This window comes from Crotalus tigris, unplaced genomic scaffold (assembly GCF_016545835.1).
Source record: "Crotalus tigris isolate CLP2741 ecotype Arizona unplaced genomic scaffold, ASM1654583v1 scf7180000018371.15429387391:27106975, whole genome shotgun sequence".
Classification (NCBI taxonomy): domain Eukaryota; kingdom Metazoa; phylum Chordata; class Lepidosauria; order Squamata; family Viperidae; genus Crotalus; species Crotalus tigris.
In genome coordinates this window covers 14,529,018-14,550,621 of record NW_024096970.1, presented here as the reverse complement: position 1 = coordinate 14,550,621, position 21,604 = coordinate 14,529,018, and the positions used below count along the sequence as shown (strand labels likewise).

The window sequence follows — 21,604 nt, the reverse complement described above, 5'->3', positions numbered from 1 at the left end:
GATATGGCACATGAAGAAGAAGAAGATGCTGACTAGAGATCCAAGAGCTATACAAAGTGATTTTGGTGCTGCATGTAAAATTATTAAGTTTCCTCGCTAGCTGGAACATTTGTTAGTAGCTTTCTGTTCCCATCCCATCCCCCTAAACACACAAGCAAAATTGATCTAAGAGTTAATAATATTGTATTAGCTATCCTGTTGCCTATAGAAAATCTAACACAGATTATGGCAGTTTCCTTAGCTAACAATGCTCTTCGAAAGTCACTCAGTAACTTGACTTCATTGCCTTATTGGCCAGTCCTCAAGTAATTCTTAAAATCACTCCTGCTTCATTCATGAACTGGAAAGGGCCATTTGATTTCAGGATGCTCCAGTGCTTAGTTACTGGATTGCGAGGCTTTTCATGACCAGAAAGAATATGATAACAGTTATCTTTAGAGTAACCATTTAAGCATTCAAGGATACTGTCTCTTGCTAACAGTTTGTCAGAAAGTATAAGGAAGATGGCAATAATAATTATTATAATAAAAAGCCCAATTATGACATTACTTAATATACTGCATAAACCTTGATAATTGTGTTGAAATTTAAGAGTACTTCAATCCTACCAATTAGGAATTGAACATTTTGGGACCATTAAATTCCAATTCTGATATGGAAATAAATAGGAAGCAGGTAGTCTTTATCAACAGCTAAAAAACATCTAGTTTATGAAGCGTTGGCTTTTTAGCTGATAAATAATGTTAAACTGACAACTATTTGCATTTCACTGAAACTCATTATAGGTATACATCACTCATAAAGTGTATAAGGTGGCCTTCTCCAATGCAGTAATTTTCCAGACATGTTAAATTGCAACTTCCATATAGATTATACACTGTTCCTCATTTTATTGAAGAGGGAAATTTAGTTAAAGGTTGTTTTAAAGAAAGGGTTATACCACTATAAGAATGTTCCCTACTAGTAGTATCCAAAAAAATATCCTGGAGATGATATAGTAATCTGAAATGTATTATAAACAGCTATCTAGGAACTAGGCTTCTTAGTTGGAAGACTAGTGGACATCAACTGGCCTTTTGTTGTTGCTGTTGTTTTAATCAAGCATCCGTCCTTACCACAGAGAGGATCATAAAGTCACAATGCCTGATTCTGTAAATTTGTAATGTTAAAATTATATGGCTATTGGCTACAGAGGGGATGTGTATGCCCTCATGTCTACTTTCATGTACACATAGTCCTTTCTCAGTGATCTTAATTGGGATCAGAATTTCCATTGCTAAGTGGTACAATCATCAAGTGAAATATCATGTGACCAGACCACTTACAACAGCAGTTCTGATATTCCTGGTTGCAGTTGTTGGGCCAGGTTGGTGCTGTTGTTAGGCGAGGACCTCGCTCTTCTATCCTGCCATATTTGCCTCTCCTTTAAGTCCCTCCCCACTCACCCTGCTCCTCTCCATCTCTGCTCCTTTAACCACCTGGTATTCTGCCACTTCCCTCTGCCGCTCACTGTTGACCATCATCTTCTTTCTCTTGCTACTGCTGAGGCACATCCACCAAGGCAATTGCTGGTCCTTTGAGAGGCTTCTACAGGGAGTGCAGGATGGCAAAAGGGAAGAGATGGGGGGGGGGGGAGAAAAATGGATGCAGGGGATTTGAAGTGCACCTGCAATTGTAAAAGTGGGCAGCCTGCCAAGCACCCTAATTTTGATCATGGGGACACTGCAATTGCCATAATTTCCATTTGTTCAGTGCCATCATAACTTCAGGCCGTCACTGAACAAATGTTTGTTAACCAAGGAGACTACCTGTACTGATTTCTGAAAGGTATAGGAAGAATGAAATAGAATCAGAAATTAACAATGCAGTCCTACACGTATTCATTCATAAAGAAATTAGTGTCACTACACAATCTTATACATCAACTTCCTGGAAAATTGCAAATAAATGCTAGCAAAAACACTGGCAAAACAGAATCAGCAAGCTGGGTGGGGCTAGTAAGACAGTGAATTTGACTCCATGCACAGTGCCTGATTCCCAAATTAGCATCACTGACAGGCAGTTAACAGCCTTGTGTTTGAAGAAATCCAGTGAAGGGAAACATTTTCATTGCATAATTCAAAAGTAGGGTAGGTTGTTTTTTTTTCCCCGATACGAAAAATGAAGGTGCTGTGCTGTGCTATATCTTCTTGCAAATCATCTTTGTTACATAATTTCTGCCTAGCTACAAATGGCCAGGTTGTACTGACCCAGGGAATATGACAGCAGAATTAAGGCAAAGGTGTCAGAAAGGATTGTTAAATTGCTTAGGCTGTTAAAGAACGGCTTTACTGCAGAATTGGATTCATTTCTTTTAACAGTCCATTTATTGCAGGGAAAAATACTCTACTAGTAAAAGAAAGGAAATGTAAAGTACTGAGCAATCACTGCTCTGTTGAATCCCAGTCCTGCTAGCAGTAATATTGTCCTTTTTCACAGAGGTTATGTTAGTTCTTAACTGGTTATTTAGGAATGAAATCAGAGACAAATTTTCTTTTCCTGGTTTTCAAGAATATTCCACTGTTTCATGCATTTGCATTAATGATGTGATTTTATTGCATTTTCTTTTCTGAGATGTAGTTTGTTAGGGACTAAATGTCCCTACCCAGAGATGTTTAAAATGGAGAGCCATATAAATCTTTTAATAAATAAATAAAAATTATAAAATTGTGTGTGTGTGTGTGTGTATACGTATGTGTATGTACAGATAGTTCTCAACTTACAACCACAATTGAGCCCAACATTTATGTAGCTAAGTGAGAATTTTGTTAAGTGAGTTTTGCCCCATTTTATAGCCTTTCTTACCACGTTTTTTAAGTGAATTGCTGCATTATTAAGTTAGTAACACGGTTGTTAAGTGAATCTGGCTTCTCCATTGACTTTGCTTCTCAGAAGACTGCACAAGCTGATCACATGACCCCAGGACACTGCAACCATCATAAAGGAGAGTCAGTTGCCAAGCATCTGAATGTAAATCATATGACCGTGGGTATGCCGCAATGGTTGTAAGTGTGAAAAATTATAAGTCATACGTTTTTTCAATGCCGTTGTAACTTTGAATGGTCACTAAATGAAATGTTGTAAGTCAAGGACTACCTGTATATATGTGCGTGTATGTGTGTGTGCGTGCACGTGCATGCACACATACACACACACACACACACACACACACACACACACACATACTGCTATATCATGTAAGGGCCGGGTGTGACAACTGGAGCTACAGGTAAGCAAAAATGACATTTCAAAATTCTCTACCAACTTTGTAGGGTTTTTTTGGCCTTATTTTCTTTAGAGAAAAATAATATCTCCAAATATTTCTGAATGATGGGCCTGCCCCATAGCGATACATGGATGTTGCAATTTCCTGGGAAAAAGTGATTTTACAATGAAAGATAAACCATTCCTATAGACACACTCAGACATTGTGCACTTCGCTGTCTTATCACTTAGTGTAAGAGTACCACCTTCCACCCATGAGAATTTTTGTGGAATTCTCTATCTTTTGAATGAAACTTAAAAAGCAGAATTTTTTTAATCCAGTTGTTGGAAAGAAATCTTTCCTTGTTAATTTTCAAATCAGGAATAAAGAATGTGCACAATTGCTTGAATATGAGCAGTTTACTCTGTGAATGCAATATAACAGAGGTCCCCAATCTTTTGGACATCAGGGACCGGTTCTGTAGTTTTTCGACGGACCGGAGGATGCTTGTTTTTGTGTGCTGCCTGCATCTCACAGATGGGGCTTTGCTTGTTTGTGCAGCCTGGTTGCTAGCATGCCGCTGCCCGGTACTGGTCCACAGACCAGGGGTTGGGGATCCCTGCAATATACAATATACAAAATCAGCTGTCGGAGGCACAGACATTGTCTTTTCTAGGGGCCCTTTATATGCCCTCTGTTCCTGGAAAGGGCGCACTTAGCCGACATTTCAAGAGACAGCGCTTTGTAATCATGTACCCTGTTGAGATGTGGTTTTCCATTTATTTGGCATTTGTTGATTGAAAACTGGTAATCCCTTTGGGAAATGAGACTTTTTTTTTTTCATTTTGACTAAAGAGATCTTAGATAAACAAGGACAAATACCGGAATACTGCATTCAGTTTTGGTCACCACAACACAAAAAAGATGTTTAGACTCTGCAGAGAAGAGCAACAAAGATGATTAAGGGATTGGAAGATAAAATCTGCAGTGAATGGTTGTAGGAACTGGGTATGTCTAGTCAAGCAAAGAGAAGGACTAGGGGTGACTTGATAGCAGTCTTCCAATATTTGAGGGGCTTCCACAGAGAGAAGGACGTTGACTACTGAGGGCAGGACAAAAAGTAACATTTGGAAACTTATCAAAGAGAAGCAACCTAGAAGTAAGAAGAAATTTCCTGGCAGTGAAAACAATCAGTGGAATGACTTGCCTCCAGAAATTGTAAGTGTGCCATCATTGGAAGTATTTAAGAAGAGATTGGACAGCCATTTGTCCAATGTATATAGAGTCTCTTGCTTGTGCAGAGAGTTAGATTAGAAGCTCTCCAAGGTTTCTTCCAACTCTTATTATGAGGGCAATTCGGAAATAAACCTCCATTTGGTTATCAATGACAGACACTCGCAGATACAGTACAGACGTTTTATTATACACATTAGAAGACTGCAACATCACATTACTTTTCGTCATAATCGCCATTCAGATTGAGAGACTTTTCATAACATCTTACAAGGTTTGAAATTCCTTCTGCAAAAAAATCTCCTGCCTGGGAATGAAGCCATCTTGTAACAGCATTATGAAGCACACTGTCATCGTCAAAGTCATTTAAAAAAACAGTTTCATTTTCAATTGATCTAGCAGACGAGTCAACTGCAACACAACCTTCTCCTTCTGCTCCTCACTATCTGTTGAATTACTGTGCATGGCGCCATAGGACAGGCGTTGCTATCCCCGCCTATTTCTCACACATGCTCAAATGGAGATTTATTTCCAAATTACCCTCATACATTGTTATACTCAACATTCACCCAATTACATTGACATTTTCCATTGCATTTTGATCTTTGTCTAGAATTGATTCGATTATGTGATTTTGAAAATATTGTCCTGATTATGGTGGGAAGAATATGTGGTGGGAAAATTTGATTTCCTTCCTACACAATGAATGAAAACGGGGGAAAAATACAAACATAATTCTCTGCCTAGACTAAGTAAAAATGCTTCTTGTGCAGTTCCACCAACATCTAATCTGGGATGATTTCTGAATGATAGTAACTTGAATTCACCATTTCCAATGTTCAGTTCCAGAACAGAACTGTATTACTTTCCTTTCTTCATGCTGTTTTTTGTATTTGGTGTGTCCCCACCCACCACCTCTGCCAGTTTGGGAATAGGAATGAAAGCATTTACATTAAATAAATATCAGCTGCGTTTAACTACCTCATTTGCATTGAAATCTTTCCCCCCAAACTTTCCACTGTCCTTTCCAGTGATATCATTAGATACCCTAGTAACCCTTTGGTGGACTGAGCCAAAACAGATTATGGCAATAATTTTAACCCTTAATTTTCGCCCACTCTGAAAATTAGAACACAAAATCATATCATTAGACATGCAGTTTGCTATCCGCTAAGGCCAAATCATTTCTTTAAAACAAGTTCTTCGTCCATGGCATATGTCATTGAAGAAATATTGCCAGGTCTCCCCTCAGGAATAGCATTTTCCCTGAAGTCTCTAACCTTACTCTTTTCAGACTTGGCTTTTCTGGCAGGACATGATGTGTTTTTAAATTTCTTTATGTCACTTTAAGTCTTCCAATTAGGTGACTTATAAAGTGAATGCAACAAATAAGGGTGTGATTTCAAATTGCCTCTTATTTTAAAATTTCGTTCTCTGTTGCTGAATTGGAATTATATCCAGCTTCCCTAATATTTTAGGTTTTAGTGTTGATTATGACACATGTTCTCTTCTGTGTGTGCTACATAAAAACTATAATGAGTTTCACACTTACTTTTCTCACTGAATAAATTGAATTGTTTACAAAAATATTGAATGATTATTATAAACTAAACTATGAACAGTGCACTGAAATATGAACCTTTTACCAATCACGAGCCATCTATTCCCTGCCCATTTTAATATTCTGAAGTCAAGATAGTGCATAATTTTTATCAAGTCAAAAATTCTTTCCTAGACAGTGATGTGGAATGAATTAGGAAAGCATGAAGCTGAAAAGCTGGCCCAGTGCGCTGAAACAAATGCCTATCATATTAGAACACTGACACATATCCAGTTAAGAAGTTAAATGTTTTCATTCATCCTTCACATTTTCTTCCTGTAGTCACAGAAGAATGCACTCAGCATAGTAACAGCTGGCAATGCCAGAATGCAAATAATGTAGCTATGACAATCATTTAACCATATATATTTGAGGGCTTGGAAACTAGAAGAGGACATCCATGCAGGGAATAGTTCTTCAATTAGATACAGCAGAGAAATAATAGAGACAAATATCCATAGTGAACATTTGGTTCAGGCTTAAGAACAGAAGGACGGTAAATTCACCTCCTTTCGGGATGTGGATAGTAGTTTTAATGAGGATTTCATCCCATCTTCATCCCATTTCTGTTTTCGTTCTTTTTATCTATTATTATTTATCTATTATTACTATTATTAATTTCAATGTTTTAATTTTTAATATCAAATGTTCTAATATTTCTAACCTTCTTATGCCTATCCTGTTATTTATGATGCCATGAGCTGCCCAGAGTCACTTGATGGTGAGATGGGTGGCATACAAAATATATTTTTTAAAAAAATGTAAATACTGTATGTTGATTCACCACATCTAAAGCTTGTAAATTATTTGGGAAAGAGTTCACAACCTATAGAAAGAAATTTTAAAAGTCACTTTAAAGTGTGTTATTTTCAATGCAATCAGAGGTGTATTTGGTTATACCAACTTTACAATTAAGCTTTTGCCCTTGAATCACTATCACCATTCCAAAATTAGACTAAATATATTTGTATGTGTGTGTCACATTATGTTTTTTGACATGTATTTTGCAATGTAATGTTTTAATAAGACAAGCAAGTCATATTTACTACATACCTTTATCAAGGGATTGGCTGAAGTTGACTAGTGGAAATGTTCACAGAAGAAAATACAGACCTCTTTCTCTTAAAGTGTGAATTGGCATTTGACAAAAATAAACTTGAAAAGTCTATGCCAGATCTTGCTTCTTAGAATGGCTTGCTGTGGATTAGCAAGACTGACTGGGGTATCCGAATGACAAGCTCTTAAGAAATTGTTGGGGCCAACATCCTTTCCTTTCTTAGCTGTTTTTGTTAACACTAGTGTCCTCTACACATTTGTTTTGGGACTAAATTGTGTAAAAGTTTTGAAACAATCATCTTGCACAAGTTTTTCTGTTGTGTAAGATTTGACACAACTGGCATTTTGTCTTGTGTTTATGTCATTTACAGAGCTGAATTTTAATGTTGAATACAATGGGGTTTACTTTGGTATTATTTTTATCAACTGTGTTTTAAAGATCTAATTATATTATAAACCCCAGACTTACAAAATAATTAAAAGGAAGAATAAGCAGTTTTAAAAGACTGATGACTTTTCTCATTCTGTTTCTGATTTTCAGAAGGCAGTAAAGATAATTTTGGCATTCACTGAAAGACTTTAAAACATTTCATTTTCGAAAGGGCAGAGTTAATAATCTGACCTTTTAGAAAGCTCCAGTACCATTTCACCATGGCAAAGGAGGCCTTGTCCTTTGGAGATATATGTATGTATGTATGTATGTATGTATGTATGTATGTATGTATGTATGTATCTAGTGCCAAGCTTTCGTCGGCCAACTGCCAACATCATCAGGGCTTAAAACTGGTCGATGGGAGTTATTGTTTTCCTTCCCCCCCTTTTTGGCCATTCACTTCCTTCGTATGTGTCCAGTTGTTAATTCCCACCCTATTGAGTCTTGGGCTTGCTGTTCTTTCTTCCCCCTTCCTTTCAATCGTCCTTCTCATGTTTCCATGCTCATCCGCCATGTACTCATTGCTTTTTGGAGTCGCTGTTTCTCCCCTCCTTTTTTTTGATGTTTGCTTTATTCATATCACTCCGACCTTTGCATTGCATTCCACATTCTAATTCCTTCCCTCTCCTCACACTGGATCGCGTCCTTTCTCTCTCTATGGGGCTGTCAATGTGCTGTACGTTTAATTCCGTCCTCCTGGTTTTGTTGTTTGCCTCCACCCTATTGAGTCTTGGGCTTGCTGTTCCTTCCTCTCCCCTTTTTCTTTCAACTGTCCTTCCCATGTTTCCGTAGCCATCCGCCACGTCTTCATTGGTTTCTGGAGTAGCTGTTTTTTCCTCCCCCCCTTTTTTGACATTCACTTTGTTCGTATCACTCCAACTGTTGCATTGCATCCAACGTTCTGGTTCGTTTTCTCTCCTCACTCGGGATCGTATCCGTTCTCTCTTTATGGGGCTGTCAATGTACTGTATGTTTAATTCCATCCTCCTGCTCCTTCGCCCCACTGTTTCTGCGCATATGCGTGCCTTTTCAGTGCCGTCTGCCAAGCGTGTTCGAATGGCCCCTACAACATAAAGGTGGCCTACAAACCAGACCAGATGTTACACTCCAGAGTCATGCACCCCAAAGATTCCTCCCCAATGAGGAAAAATCATCAGTAGTATACAGGATTAACTGCAAGGATTGCCCCAGCAACTATATTGGGGAGATGTCTAAAAGATTAAAGACCAGGGTGCATGAGCATGGGAAACATGAGAAGGATGATTGAAAGGAAGGGGGAGGAAAGAACAGCAAGCCCAAGACTCAACAGGGTGGGAGTTAACAACTGGACACATATGAAGGAAGTGAATGGCCAAAAAAGGGGGGAAAGGAAAACGGTAACTTTGGGAACCAGTGGTGGGATAATGGACAATGTATAAAGGGGGAGACTGGAGGAAGGGAAGTGAACAATGGAACGGCAACCTTAAGGAATGTCAAAAAAACAGCCAATGCGCATTTCCTAGGAATCAAACAATTAGGATCATTGGATGGACCGATGACTAGGTCCAGGAGCCGTGTGCAAAACCGGCCAGTACTATAAAAAGAGACTCCCATTGACCTATTTTTAAGCTCTGATGGTGTTAGTAGTGCTGACTGAAAGCTCGGCATGTTATTAAATATTTTTAGTTTAATTTTATCCTGGTATTCATATTTATTTGTTTTTATCGTATGGTTTTACCCAGGATTTGAATTTTTAATGATATTAAGGATATATATATATATATATATATATATATATATATATATATATATATATATATATATCACACACACATCCCTAATAACTATAAAAATGTGAATCCCAGGCATATTTGTGTAATGGTATAAAGTCCTCGAACTCTGTTTTAAATTCATCCCAGAGTTTGAGGACTTTATACCATCTCTCTCTCTCTCTCTCTCTCTCTCTCTCTCTCTCTCTCTCTCTCTCTCTCTCTCTCTCTCTCTCTCTCTCTCTCTCTCTCTTTCTCTCTCTCACACACACACGCACACACACACACATTTTTTTTTACTAACCAATCAAACTAATATTTTTTATCTGATTTTCCTTTCTTTTGATAAAACACTAAAGGGGACACTACTTATTATTCCAGTCTTGAATCTACTTAGTTTGGAACAGCTACCTTTCTGACTGATGAAACTGAAGAGTTTGTTCTGAAGAAAATACATCAGCGTATGATTATAACCCATGGCTTTCCTTTTTTTTTTTAATCCTGTGACATATTTGCCATAATGATTATGACTACAAAATGCAAGAACATTATCAAAGTGCTGTTTTCTCTAAATTGGTATTCTATAGTTTCAACTTCCACATGACTGGCCATAGCTGAGGATTCTTTCATCCGAAGGGCACATGATTCTTTCATCCGAAGGGCACATGAATAGAGTTGGGGTGGATTGTGGAGCGTTTGTCTGGAAGGTACTGTAGTTTATCAGTTCTTGTAAATCTTCATTGTAGCAACAAAGAATATTCTTAAGATGTACCACTTTGATTTCTGGGATATTTTTCCCTATCTTAATCATTTTTGCTTATTTTCTTAGTAGATTCTAAGCTCATATTTGGAAAGATATTTGGTGTACCATAGTTACACGGTATGGTTAACTTAGGCAGCAATACTATGAATAACTTGGAGAGGAAGGAACTTTCTGCCTTAAATTCATTTTGATCAGAGCATCTGTCTGAACTTTGAAAGATAAGATAGAAAGGTGCAGGAGGCCATTTTCTAATACTTTTCTTTTGATACTATCTTGGCAAAATAACTGGGTTTTGTTAATAACAAGGAGAACAACAAAAACATAGACCCAGTTCTGCAATCTAAGGGATCCTGCTAAGGTTACTTGCTTTAATGTTCAAGGAAAAGAAAAACACTTAGAAGTGCAGCACTGAACCATTATGAATCAAAGGAATACTCTGTTTCCAAATGACACATCATGAACAGGCTTCTGCAGCAAGGGGTGCAACTTTGATTTGTGAGAGTCACAATGCAAAAGACAGCAGAGTGGTTTTTGTTAAGCACAATTCATTCTAGGCAAAAGATTATGTTCTCCAGTATGATGAATGTAGCATCCACCGGTGGGTAATCTCAGCCTTCCTGCTCATTTGAGACTAAGTCAGAATTTTAGCCACGCCTCCCTTGGGTGGTGCCTTTTCCAGTTTTTGACTTAGTCTCAGCTCAGTAGGACACAACTTTGTTTGGCTCCTCAGTTAGGCTAGTTAAAAAGAGAGATTTATTAGATTTGTTGTTGGTAGCTTGCATTTTAGGATTAGATATTAGTTTATTTGATATTTGTTAGCCAAAGTTTATTTGGTTTAAGGGAGCTCAGAGGCAGCTTAGGTGCCTTTTAGGTCCTAAAGGGCCCTTTCAGGCTCTCTCCGGGCCGTTTTTCAGCCACGCCGGATCGTTAAGGATTTCAGGACGGATCAGCTGTTTAGCGCAGAAATCGGCACTTTTATTTGTTGCTCGGGGATTCCCGGAAGCGCGGCTCGGTTGGGCAGTTTTGTTTCATCAATCTTGTGGCCACGAGGTCTCTGCCGGTGCACGAGGATCCAGATCACAGCTGAGGCTGCGCTACAAAACGCAAGTTGTTTGGCCTTATAATTGAAGGGGAAGGTAGCCCTTACTAATTTCAGCTCCCTCTGATCCTTTTTCAGGCTGAATGACCCAAATAGATGGCTGGATTGGTCGTTATTGCACCGCCATTTTGGGCGATGAGGAGACTTCAGGTCACCATTTTGAATTGCAGCAACAGGCGTCACCATTTTGAAGGCCCTCACGTGCCATAGCGGTGCGATTGGGCCTGATTCTACAAAAAAAATAGCCTGCTGTGCCAGGTTTTCAGGGGGGATTACTCAAGTTCTCCTTGCACATTTCTCTCTTGATCAGAGAAAATAGCTGACGAAGGGGGTGCGCCCGCCATTTTGGATTTCACTATTGATCACATATTCTTCACAAAGTCTCTTCCTTTGTATTGTCCTCTGAGGGGTTTTATTTAGAATCCACCTTCCTATTAGTTCACGGCACTGTGCCTGCAGGGCCTTGACAGGCAGTTCTAGTGAACTGTCTGGCTGTTTGCCATCGTGGTTCATCAGAGCGCGGGAACCTCCCTCTCTGATAACCAGATCTGCATGTTGTTTTTCCCCATTCCTGGACATCTCCTACCCGGAATATCCAGTATGCGATGGCGGACAGTGCAACTCCTCAGACATCGCAGGGCTCTGATGTTCTCCCTACACAAAAAAGCGCAGATCTTCTGAATTGGACGCGGGGGGAAAGAAAAAGGCCAAGACAAAGAACATAGAATATATGTAGAATATATGTAGAATATATGGCAGATGCATCTCTCCATTCTGCCAGGTATTCCGCCAGATCTGTTGCGCCCACTGTTTCATCCCACAGATTGCTGTGGTTGAAACAGCGGAGGGCAGATTTAAAATCCAAGTAGCGCCTATCAACAGACATGTACAGCGGTACAAAGCTGTTCGGCCCTATTCTAGAACCATACCTTATAGAGGGGAAGGATAAGCGCAAGATCCTTGTGCATCCCTCTAAGAGGCTGGACAAAAGGCCCCAGCAGGAATTCCGCAGGCAGGCCTTTTGTGCCGGAGGTTCCTGGGAGAGGAGGCAGCCCTTTTGGGCCAGACAGTCCTGGGAATGGACCAGAGTTTCCCGATCCTTCTCCTCCAGACAGGATCGACAGCAGGACCGCCAAAATCCGGGAACCAAGGGTCAGTTCCAATCTAAGTGTCCCTTTCAAGGTTCCGGGAGTCACCCTTACAGGGGGTCCAAGTGATGCCAAGGTGGTCCCTCCCATAGGGGGTTCACTTAATACTGTTCAGCGACACTTGGGAGGTTACCACCAATGACTCTTGGGTAAGGGAGACCATAAGATATGGTCTCGCTCTAGAATTTATAACCACCCCTCCAGACTGATTTCTTCAGTGTCCCACCTCAAGAAATTCAAACAAGGCCGAGTTGGTATCCACGGCCATATCCCATCTGTTAGAAATAGAAGCCATAGAACCAGTACCTCGGGAACAGAGAGGATGGGGATTTTACTCCATTCTGTTAGTGGTCCCCAAGGCTTCGGGTGGTTGGAGGGCCATACTGGATTTAAAGGGACTCAATTACTTCCTAACCTACAGGAGGTTCAAGATGCAGTCCCTCAAATCCATTCTGGCCAGTATCACAAAAGGGGATTTCCTCTCTTCTTTAGACCTGACAGAGGCATACCTCTACGTCCCTATCCTCCCACAACACCACAGATTCCTCCGGTTTTGTTACGTGCACTGGCATTATCAGTACAGGGCTCTACCCTTTGGGCTTTCATCGGCCCCTCGGGTATTCACAAAGATATTGGCAGTCTTGGCAGCCCATCTCAGATTAATTCTGGTGCGTGTGCAATGTTACCTGGATGGTATAATTATCCAATCCAGTTCTTTCTGTTCCGCCCAATCAGACCTTCAAATAACAATCAATACTCTTCAGGAGAATGGATTTTCCATGAATTTCAAGAAGAGTCACACAACACCTTCAACTCGCCTCTTTCACCTAGGAGCAATAATAGACTCAAATCTTTGCAAGGTTTACCTCTCATAGGAGTGCAAAGACAGTATCAAGTCATTTGTCCACAAGATACGGAGAGAGAAGGTGGTTCCACTGTTCCAGCTGTCTCAGCTGTTGGGGAAGATGGTTTCCTGTCTGGGGATCATTCCGTGGGCCAGACTACATTCCAGAGCCCTCCAGTGATTTCTTCTTCCTTTTCAGAAAAGGAATGTGAGTGCTTCCTCAAGGAAGGTGAGAGTTCCACATCACACACTGTTGTCTCTTCTGTGGTGGATGTCGTCAGCAATGAACAAGGGATCCCTATTCAAGGAGACTTCCAGACTCACCTTGACTACAGATGCCAGCCTGTTCAGCTGGGGCGCCCACCTACAGACTCACATGGCACAAGGTCAATGGTCCCAGTCAGATTTATTGCACAACATCAATTGGCTGGAACTCAGAGCAATCCATCTGGCACTCCATCAATTTTCCACTCTTGTGGCGGGAAAACACTTTCTTACACTGACGGACAACATAGCAGCCAAGGCCCATGTCAACAAACAAGGAGGGACTCGGTCGTGGCATTGGAGGCCCTGGACCTGGGTCTGTGGGCAGAGTCCAACCTGGAATCTATCAGTGTGGAGCACATATCTGGGGAAGCGAATCGTCAAGCCGACTCACTGAGCAGGGCCACAGTCGACCACTCGGAGTGGCGCCTGGACCCAGCCCTGTTCAAGGAGATCTTGATCAGATTTGGACAACCACAAGTGGATCTGTTCACCTCCCCTACAAATTCCCAACTACCCAGGTACTTCACAAGGTTTCCATCACCAGGGGTGGAGGGAACGGATGCTGTCTGCAGCAAGTGGCCCAAAGGGCTCCTTTATTCATTTCCTCCTCTTCCCCGATACCAGTGACAAGCTTCTTCAAGAACAGGCGGAAGTTATCTTAGTTGTTCCACACTGGCCAAGGCGACTGTGGTTTGCCAACCTCATGGATTTGTCTTTCTCCCCACCGTGGAAGATTCTGCCGGGCTGCATCTCTCTCAGTCAAGGGAGACTTCAACACCCAGACCCCCAGTGGCTTCAACTAGCTGCTTGGCACTTGAGCGGAACAGTTTAACCAAGCAGTCCTATTCATCTGGGGTGATCTCCATAACCCAAGCCAGCCATCGACCAATAGAATCTATGATGCCACGTGGAAGAATTTCTGCACGTGGTGTACTACACAAAATCTTAGACCGTTGGCGGTCACCATTTCTGACATATTAGATTACCTTTTGGAGAGCCTGAATAAAGGTCTATCACATAGTACCATCCGCGGACAGGTTGCGGCCTTGTCAACAGTTCTCATGTGTGACAATCTAGTCCCATTATCACAGCACCCTGCAGTTGCTGCCTTTTTAAAAGGGGCGGTTAACGCTAAGCCTCCTGCGGTGCATTGCTATCCTTCATGGGACTTACTAAGGGTGTTACAGGCCCTCATGTCGTCACCGTTTGAGCCCATCCGGTCTTGCTCTCTTCACTTCCTTTCTCTGAAGGTTGCCTTTCTGGTAGCCATCACATCGGCAATGGACATTTCATAACTGGCCATGCTCTTGGTTAGAAGTGACCTGTGTATGTTTCTGGATGACAGAGTGGTCCTTAGATTGGACTCTTCTTTCATTCCGAAAGTCAATACCTGGTTTCATAGGTCTCAAGATTTGATGTTTCCAGACTTTTGTCCCAACCCGTCACATCATCTGGAGAGGTTGTGGCATAAGTTAGACATGCACAGGGCTCTGCACCACTATGTTAAGTGGACTGGCACTTTTTGCAAGTCGGAGGCCCTGTTTGTGTCTTTCCAGCCCTCTTCCATGGGTAAGAAGGTATCATCTTCAACCATTGGAAGATGGATCAGGGCTTGCATCGCTCACACCTATAGATCCCGGTGCCTACAAAAATCACCGCTCATTCTACGTGCAGCGCAGCCACATCAGCAGCCTGGTCTACAGGCTTCTGTTGAGGAGATCTGTAAGGCAGCGACCTGGTCATCTCCCTCTTCATTTATAAGGCATTACAAACTTGATAAGTTTGCTGCAGCGGATGCCTCATTTGGTAGAAGGGTCTTACAGCAGGTAGTTTCCTCACAAGGGATACATGCCTAGACTTTTCCTCCCCGTAGAGACATGGGTGGCTTTGGTATGTCCCACCGGTGGTGGATGCTATATTCATCATGCTGGAGAAGGGGCGTTGTCTTACCTGAACACCTTTTCTCAGCATGATGATGTAGCATCCACACCCACCCTTAACAGGCAGTCTAGGCAGGTGCAGTTACAGGAGGAGCCATTGTGTCAGACTTTGTCATGGATGCTTCACCTCATCAAAACTGGGAAAGGCACCACCCAAGGGATGCGTGGCTAAAATTCTGACTTAGTCTCAACTGAGCAGGAAGGCTGAGATTACCCACCGATGGATGCTACATCATCATGCTGAGAAAAGGCATTCAGGTAAGACAACGTCCCTTTGGGATTGCATTATGTATTGAAAATAACCATTGAGGGGGTCAATATTATCAGAAAGACTCCATCAAAGAGCCACTGTTTATCAGGACTGTGTGGGCTGCTTGTTTTCCTTGTAGTTCCACCTTGCCTACTCTACAAGGTTCCATCCAAAAAAGGTGCTGGAAGTCTGTTCTGGGCGTTCTGTGAGAAAAAAAGCCCTGGTTCCACCAGTAAATGATCAGAAACCCAGAGATTGTGCCTGTCACCATGTCTGGAGTCAAGAGAAATGAAGCAACAGAGAGTTAAACTGTGTTCAGCAGCTGCTGGGGGCCCTTACAATATAGTTTGTTTTCAGAGATTATTCAGTTTACTACCCTTCTTTCATGATTGCTAGGATCATCCTGGCTCATTGGTTATCTCTCCAAGGTTTTACAGGCCATCAAACAAAAAGAACCTTTCAGCACCTTCTAATGTCAAACACATTTTGCAGTTCCCATGTGCACTGCAAGTCAACATTGCCTGTATGTTTTAGGAAAAGAATTGAATGTGGAGCAATTGTGTGGTTTACCTATGTTAAGTGGGATTTTTGCCTTCAAGGACATCCTTGACTCTTATCTGTTAATAGATATTTATTGAAGAAAAAAAAGGAGAGCTTTAACATCCATATTGTCAGTAGTGTGTGTGTATTTATACCTGTTATCATATTTACGCATACAGTCATTGTCTTTGTAAATGGTGCTTGAAGAATGTCACAGTATGATTTCAACCAACCCTTTTTGAGAGAAAGCTCTTTCTAATGTATAGTCATATTTTATCTTTTCATCAAATAAGATCAAATGAGGGTTGTTAGATTTTATAGACTATGTGATGGGGCATTGCTTCACTAGTTGAATCTTCAGGCTAAATGCTCATTTTGAATAGCAAGTTAAATACTAAAGTATCCTTTAGAAGTGACTAAACCTTTTATCTGTTTTTGTTATTTGGGTCTTTAAAGAATCCCTCTAACATTTAAAGACAATGGGCTTGTTTTTAATGGAAATATTTTTTAAATAAAATTTTCCCGCAAATCTATAGTTCGTAAGAAACATACATAATATGCAAACTGAGTATTATCCAGAAGAATTTTTTTTCAATCTTTGGTTTCTTATATTTTCAGCTAATTTTGATAAGGTTCAATCTCTTGATACTGTACAGGTGACAAAAAGTTTTATTTATCAAAAAGTTCATATACAATTTTGAGTTGTAGGCCATTGTAGCCGAGGTGGCGCAGCAGTTAGAGTGCAATACTGCAGGCCACTTTAGCTGACTGTATTCAGCAGGTCAGCGGTTCAAATCTCACCGGCTCAAGGTTGACTCAGCCTTCCATCCTTCCGAGGTAGGTAAAATGAGGACCCAGATTGTTGGGGGTAATGTAAATATATATATACATTGCTTACTGGTGTACACCGCTTAGAGAGTGCTTGCACTTAAAGCGGTATATAAGTCTCATAAATAAATAAATAAATAAATTGTTGATGCAATTGACTCTGGTCACGTAGCAGGAAGCCTTGACATGGATGCTGAATATTCTCTCTCCCAAAGCTAGACTACCCCATTTCTCCAAAAGACTCAAGCCTTAGGTGTGACAATGTCAACAGTACAAATAGTTACAGTAAGTAGTGGCTAAAAGTCACCAAATCATAAATCAGCAAGTCCTTGACTAAAAGCAAAGGAATAATTATTTCCTGTGATTGGCCTTGCTTAACTAAAATGATATTCTGAAGAAACAGGGAAGTGAATAATCAAAGTGAAAGATAAGTAGAACCATCTGAGGAATAAGAATACTTAATCATTCTAGAAGAATACTTCAACTTTACAATAAAGAATGGAATTGCCACATATGAGATGTTCAGAATCAGAAGTAATGTATGAACTATATGAACATATACTTTCCTTAGTGTAGAATCTGTATCCTCAGTTGAAGGAGTAAACAAGTATGTCTTTGAGAAATTATCATAATATTTTTCCTATCATAATGCCATTCAGATCTTTTGGATTTCAGCTCTGATAATACCCCATTAATACAGTCATAACTGAATTCACAAAGGGAGACTGGAAATTATAATCCAGCTCATCTAGATGGTGACAGATTGTGGGATGATTGCTTTTAACAAATTAAACTGTAGCTTCAGTACTTCAGGAAGTGATTAGAATTAGATTTTAATCTGAACTGATGTTATTGTATGCTCCTGCGATGGATTTCAGTCTATTCTTTGTGTTACTCCTTACAAGACAAGACATAATTGCTTTATGAACATAAATCAATCTTTCCTCTTGAATAAAATCTGAAATAAACTTTTCTGAGAAGATAAAAAAGCATTGATAAGTATGTAGCTATGTATCTTCTCAACCTGCCTCCAATCCATTGATACTCATTTTTTAAAAAAAAATATTCAGGATTTCAGCTATCAATTTTTATCGGTAAGATTCAAAGTCTGCTTTACATTTGCAAGTTTATATTCCTGCAATAAATGTGTGTGTGTTGCAGGAGAATTTGCAAGATGCCTCATAAAAAACTATAGCAGTTTATTGGAAACTATATGTAATATCTCTTATGAGGCATTCCTATCTCTTTGATCTTTATGGTCCAGACAGATTTGCCTGAAGGAGTATAGGAGATGCATATTTCAGACACTCCTAGAACATTGCCTTTGAACTGTATATCTTATTGAACTTTTAGAATCCCTTTCTGAGAAATATTTTTCACCATTAACAAAAACCATAGCAAATGTATGTATATCATCAGAGAAAATGGCATTTTACAGAGTTTCCAAAAGCCAATCTAAAAATAGATTTGTGTCAGGAAAGAACTTAAATAGATCACAGGGGAGGGGAGTAGGAAGAAAGTACAGAAGTAGATATGCAACTGATTCAGTGTGGTGGATAAAACATAATTATTGATTGTGAACAAAATGAACCACTTGACCAATACTCTTAATTTATTCAACTTTATCTTTGTTCAGAAGGAATCTGAACATTAAAATGTCATCAGTTCATGATACTCAATGAGGCTTCCTCTTTGAAGATGCACACACTTAAGATATGAATGGAAAATTTTTCCCTGACCAGGTTTTCCCTGTGCAGATATTCAACATATAGGGCCTGATAATATGGAGCTGTGAAGGCATGTCATAATCAGATGGGATACACTGTTTGGTAGGGAGGGAGTTTTATACTTTTTTAAAAAAATACTTCTATATTTTTACCTAAGTGTTTATAGCAAATCATTTACTAATTACATTTCTTTTTTACTCCATGGCTCTAATCCTATGTCAGATTGATTCTGGGGTATGGTTCTCTGTGACCTTATTTTTGCAACTGGTCCAGAACACCTCAATGTTCATGGAAGTCTATGGACTGATGGCAGTCAAGCAGTGTCTTTATGTGATCTGCCCTTTGAACTAAGAGAAACCATTATTAATAATTTAAAACATGAGAAGCAAAGAGTGTTGTGCTTCACAATGTGGTAGGATTTAGGTGACCTTGTCTGCACCCAGGAGCTAAGCAAAATTGGCCCTGGTTGTTACTTTCATGGGAGACTCTCAAGGAATACCAAAATTTTAAGAGAAAATAATGGCAAACCACACCTGCACTGTTGCCAAAAAAGTACATTGATGAGTCTATGAAGTCCCCAAGAGAAAACACAATTTGAAGGAGATTTTACTTTCATTCGCATCATTTGTGCTGATAATGTTACCTTTCTCTGGATGTCTATAGTACAGCATCCAGGACAATGGTACTGTCGTTTTATTTTAACCTTATAAATCACACCATCCATTTGCGCTATTCCAGGAAACAGAGGGACTTCAGCAAGAGCTTTCATTACAGTCAATACCCCACTGTGATTTCCATTCCCTGCTTTGTACTTGTATTGAATTACTGTAAGATTGGCACAAGAAAATAAAGAAAGGAGAACAGGAACTTTGTAGGGCTATAGGCAAGGTAAGTCAAGTATCCCCATCCCATACCAGAATGTGGATTTTTAGATGTCCAAAGTGGAGTGGTTTTAGCACAAAGTCTGCTTGTAACAGACTTAAGAATGTTGTGAGACAGACATTCAGTATAGGTGAGCCTCCCATAACCTGGTATAATTCTCCAGGTGTATTTAGATTACAATTGCTATAGGGGAAAATTGTCATGGAGGAAAATAATCTGTGTAGTTCCTAAGAGTCAACACTGATTTAGTAATATAGTAATAGTAATAAAGTTGGAAAGGACCTTGGAGGTCATCTAGTCCAACCCCCTGCTCGGGCAGGAAACCCTACACCATTTCGGACAAATGGCTGTCCAGTCTCTTCTTAAAAACTTCCAGTGTTGGAGCATTTACTGCTTCTGGAGGCAGGCTGTTCCACTGATTAATTGTTCTCACTGTCAGGAAGTTTCTCCTTAGTTCTAGTTGCTTCTCTCCTTGATTAGTTTCCACCCGTTGCTTCTTGTCCTGCCTTCAGGTGCTTTGGAAAATAGCTTAATTCCCTCTTCTTTATGGCAGCCCCTGAGATATTGGAATACTGCTATCATGTCCACCCTTGTCCTTCTCTTCGTTAAACTAGACATACCCAATTCTAGCAACCGTTCCTTATATGTTTTAGCCTCCAGTCCCCTAATCATCTTTGTTGCTCTTCTCTGTACTCTTTCTAGAGTCTCAACATCTTTTTTACATCGTGGTGACCAAAACTGGATGCAGTATTCCAAGTGTGGCCTTACCAAGGCATTGAAGATTGGTATTAATACTTCACGTGATCTTGATTCTATCCCTCTGTTAATGCAGCCTAGCACTGTGTTGGCCTTTTTGGCAGCTGCCGCACACTGCTGGCTCATATTTAAGTGATTGTCTACTAGGACTCCGAGGTCCCTCTCACAGTTACTACTATTGAGCATGGTGCCACCTATGCTGTACTTGTGCATTTGGTTTTCTTGCCTAAATGTAGAACCTTGCTTTTTTCACCATTGAATTTCATTTTGTTAGTTAGTGCCCAGTGTTCAAGTCTGTCCAGATCCTTCTGTATCTTAAGCCTGTCTTCTGGAGTGTTGGCTATTCCTGCCAGCTTGGTGTTGTCTGCAATTTTGATGAGTTCCCATCTATCCCTTCATCCAAATCGTTGATGAAGATGTTGAAGAGCACTGGGCCAAGAACAGAGCCCTGGGGCACCCCACTACACACTTCCCTCCATATAGATGCAGTTCCATTGAGGACCACTCGCTGAGTACGGCCGGTCAGCCAGCTACGGATCCATCTGGTGGTGGTTCTGTCTACCCCACATTTAAATACATCTGGAGAGCATCAGGATGGGAAAAACTGTTTTGTCACAGGGGCAAATGAAATATTGACTGTGTTCAGATAACACAGTTGCAGGCAGCCATAATTAAAATATGAATATCCCCAGGAGTTTCTCTCTGCAAAAGACATGAATGGATATTATCTGCATGGCTGGTTTTTATGCTGTCATGCCCAACATGGTGTACCAGTTTCTTTCAATTGAAGCCTGGAAGAAAGGGAATCCTTGACGTACTTTTAAAATAAACCAAAGATGGTTGTCATATAGGTATATCACTCCTGAAGGAGAAGTACCTGTTGACAGTAAAATATTATACAGCCTGTGTTTAAATGTATCCATTATGCTAACTGGAAGTGAGTTAATGTATAGGAAGGAGTTAATGTATATTGAAGGGAGCGTGGAAGAACAGGCTCATAGCACCTTAAAAGAGGGTTAATTATTTTACCCCAGCTTTGTTCTGCTGGCAACTGCACACCCCAGAGCAGAAGTAGGTGAGAAGCTACTGTTTTGATTTTGTGAAGATTACTGTATGCCTTTGTGATTTCTCAGTGGAAACCCTCATTGGCACATAACTAACATATATAGCCTGCAGCAGGTGTGCTTGGTCTGTGATGAGCAAGGAAGATAGCAACAAGCAACAACAAAATATCATCAAAGAATAA

At 40.3% G+C, this 21,604-nt stretch overlaps 2 protein-coding genes across 7 annotated transcripts in view; both read left to right on the top strand.

The window, feature by feature from the left end:
- The window catches only part of FLRT2 (fibronectin leucine rich transmembrane protein 2), a 111,086-nt gene that overhangs the window by 64,398 nt on the left and 25,084 nt on the right, over nucleotides 1-21,604 (top strand). The window lies entirely within an intron of this gene.
- On the top strand, nucleotides 9,602-16,970 carry LOC120311711. The gene is made up of 2 exons (XM_039351532.1): nucleotides 9,602-10,021; nucleotides 11,255-16,970. The coding sequence occupies exon 2, from the start codon at nucleotides 12,647-12,649 to the stop codon at nucleotides 14,060-14,062; it is 1,416 nt and encodes a 471-aa protein (XP_039207466.1). The 5' UTR covers nucleotides 9,602-10,021; nucleotides 11,255-12,646; the 3' UTR covers nucleotides 14,063-16,970.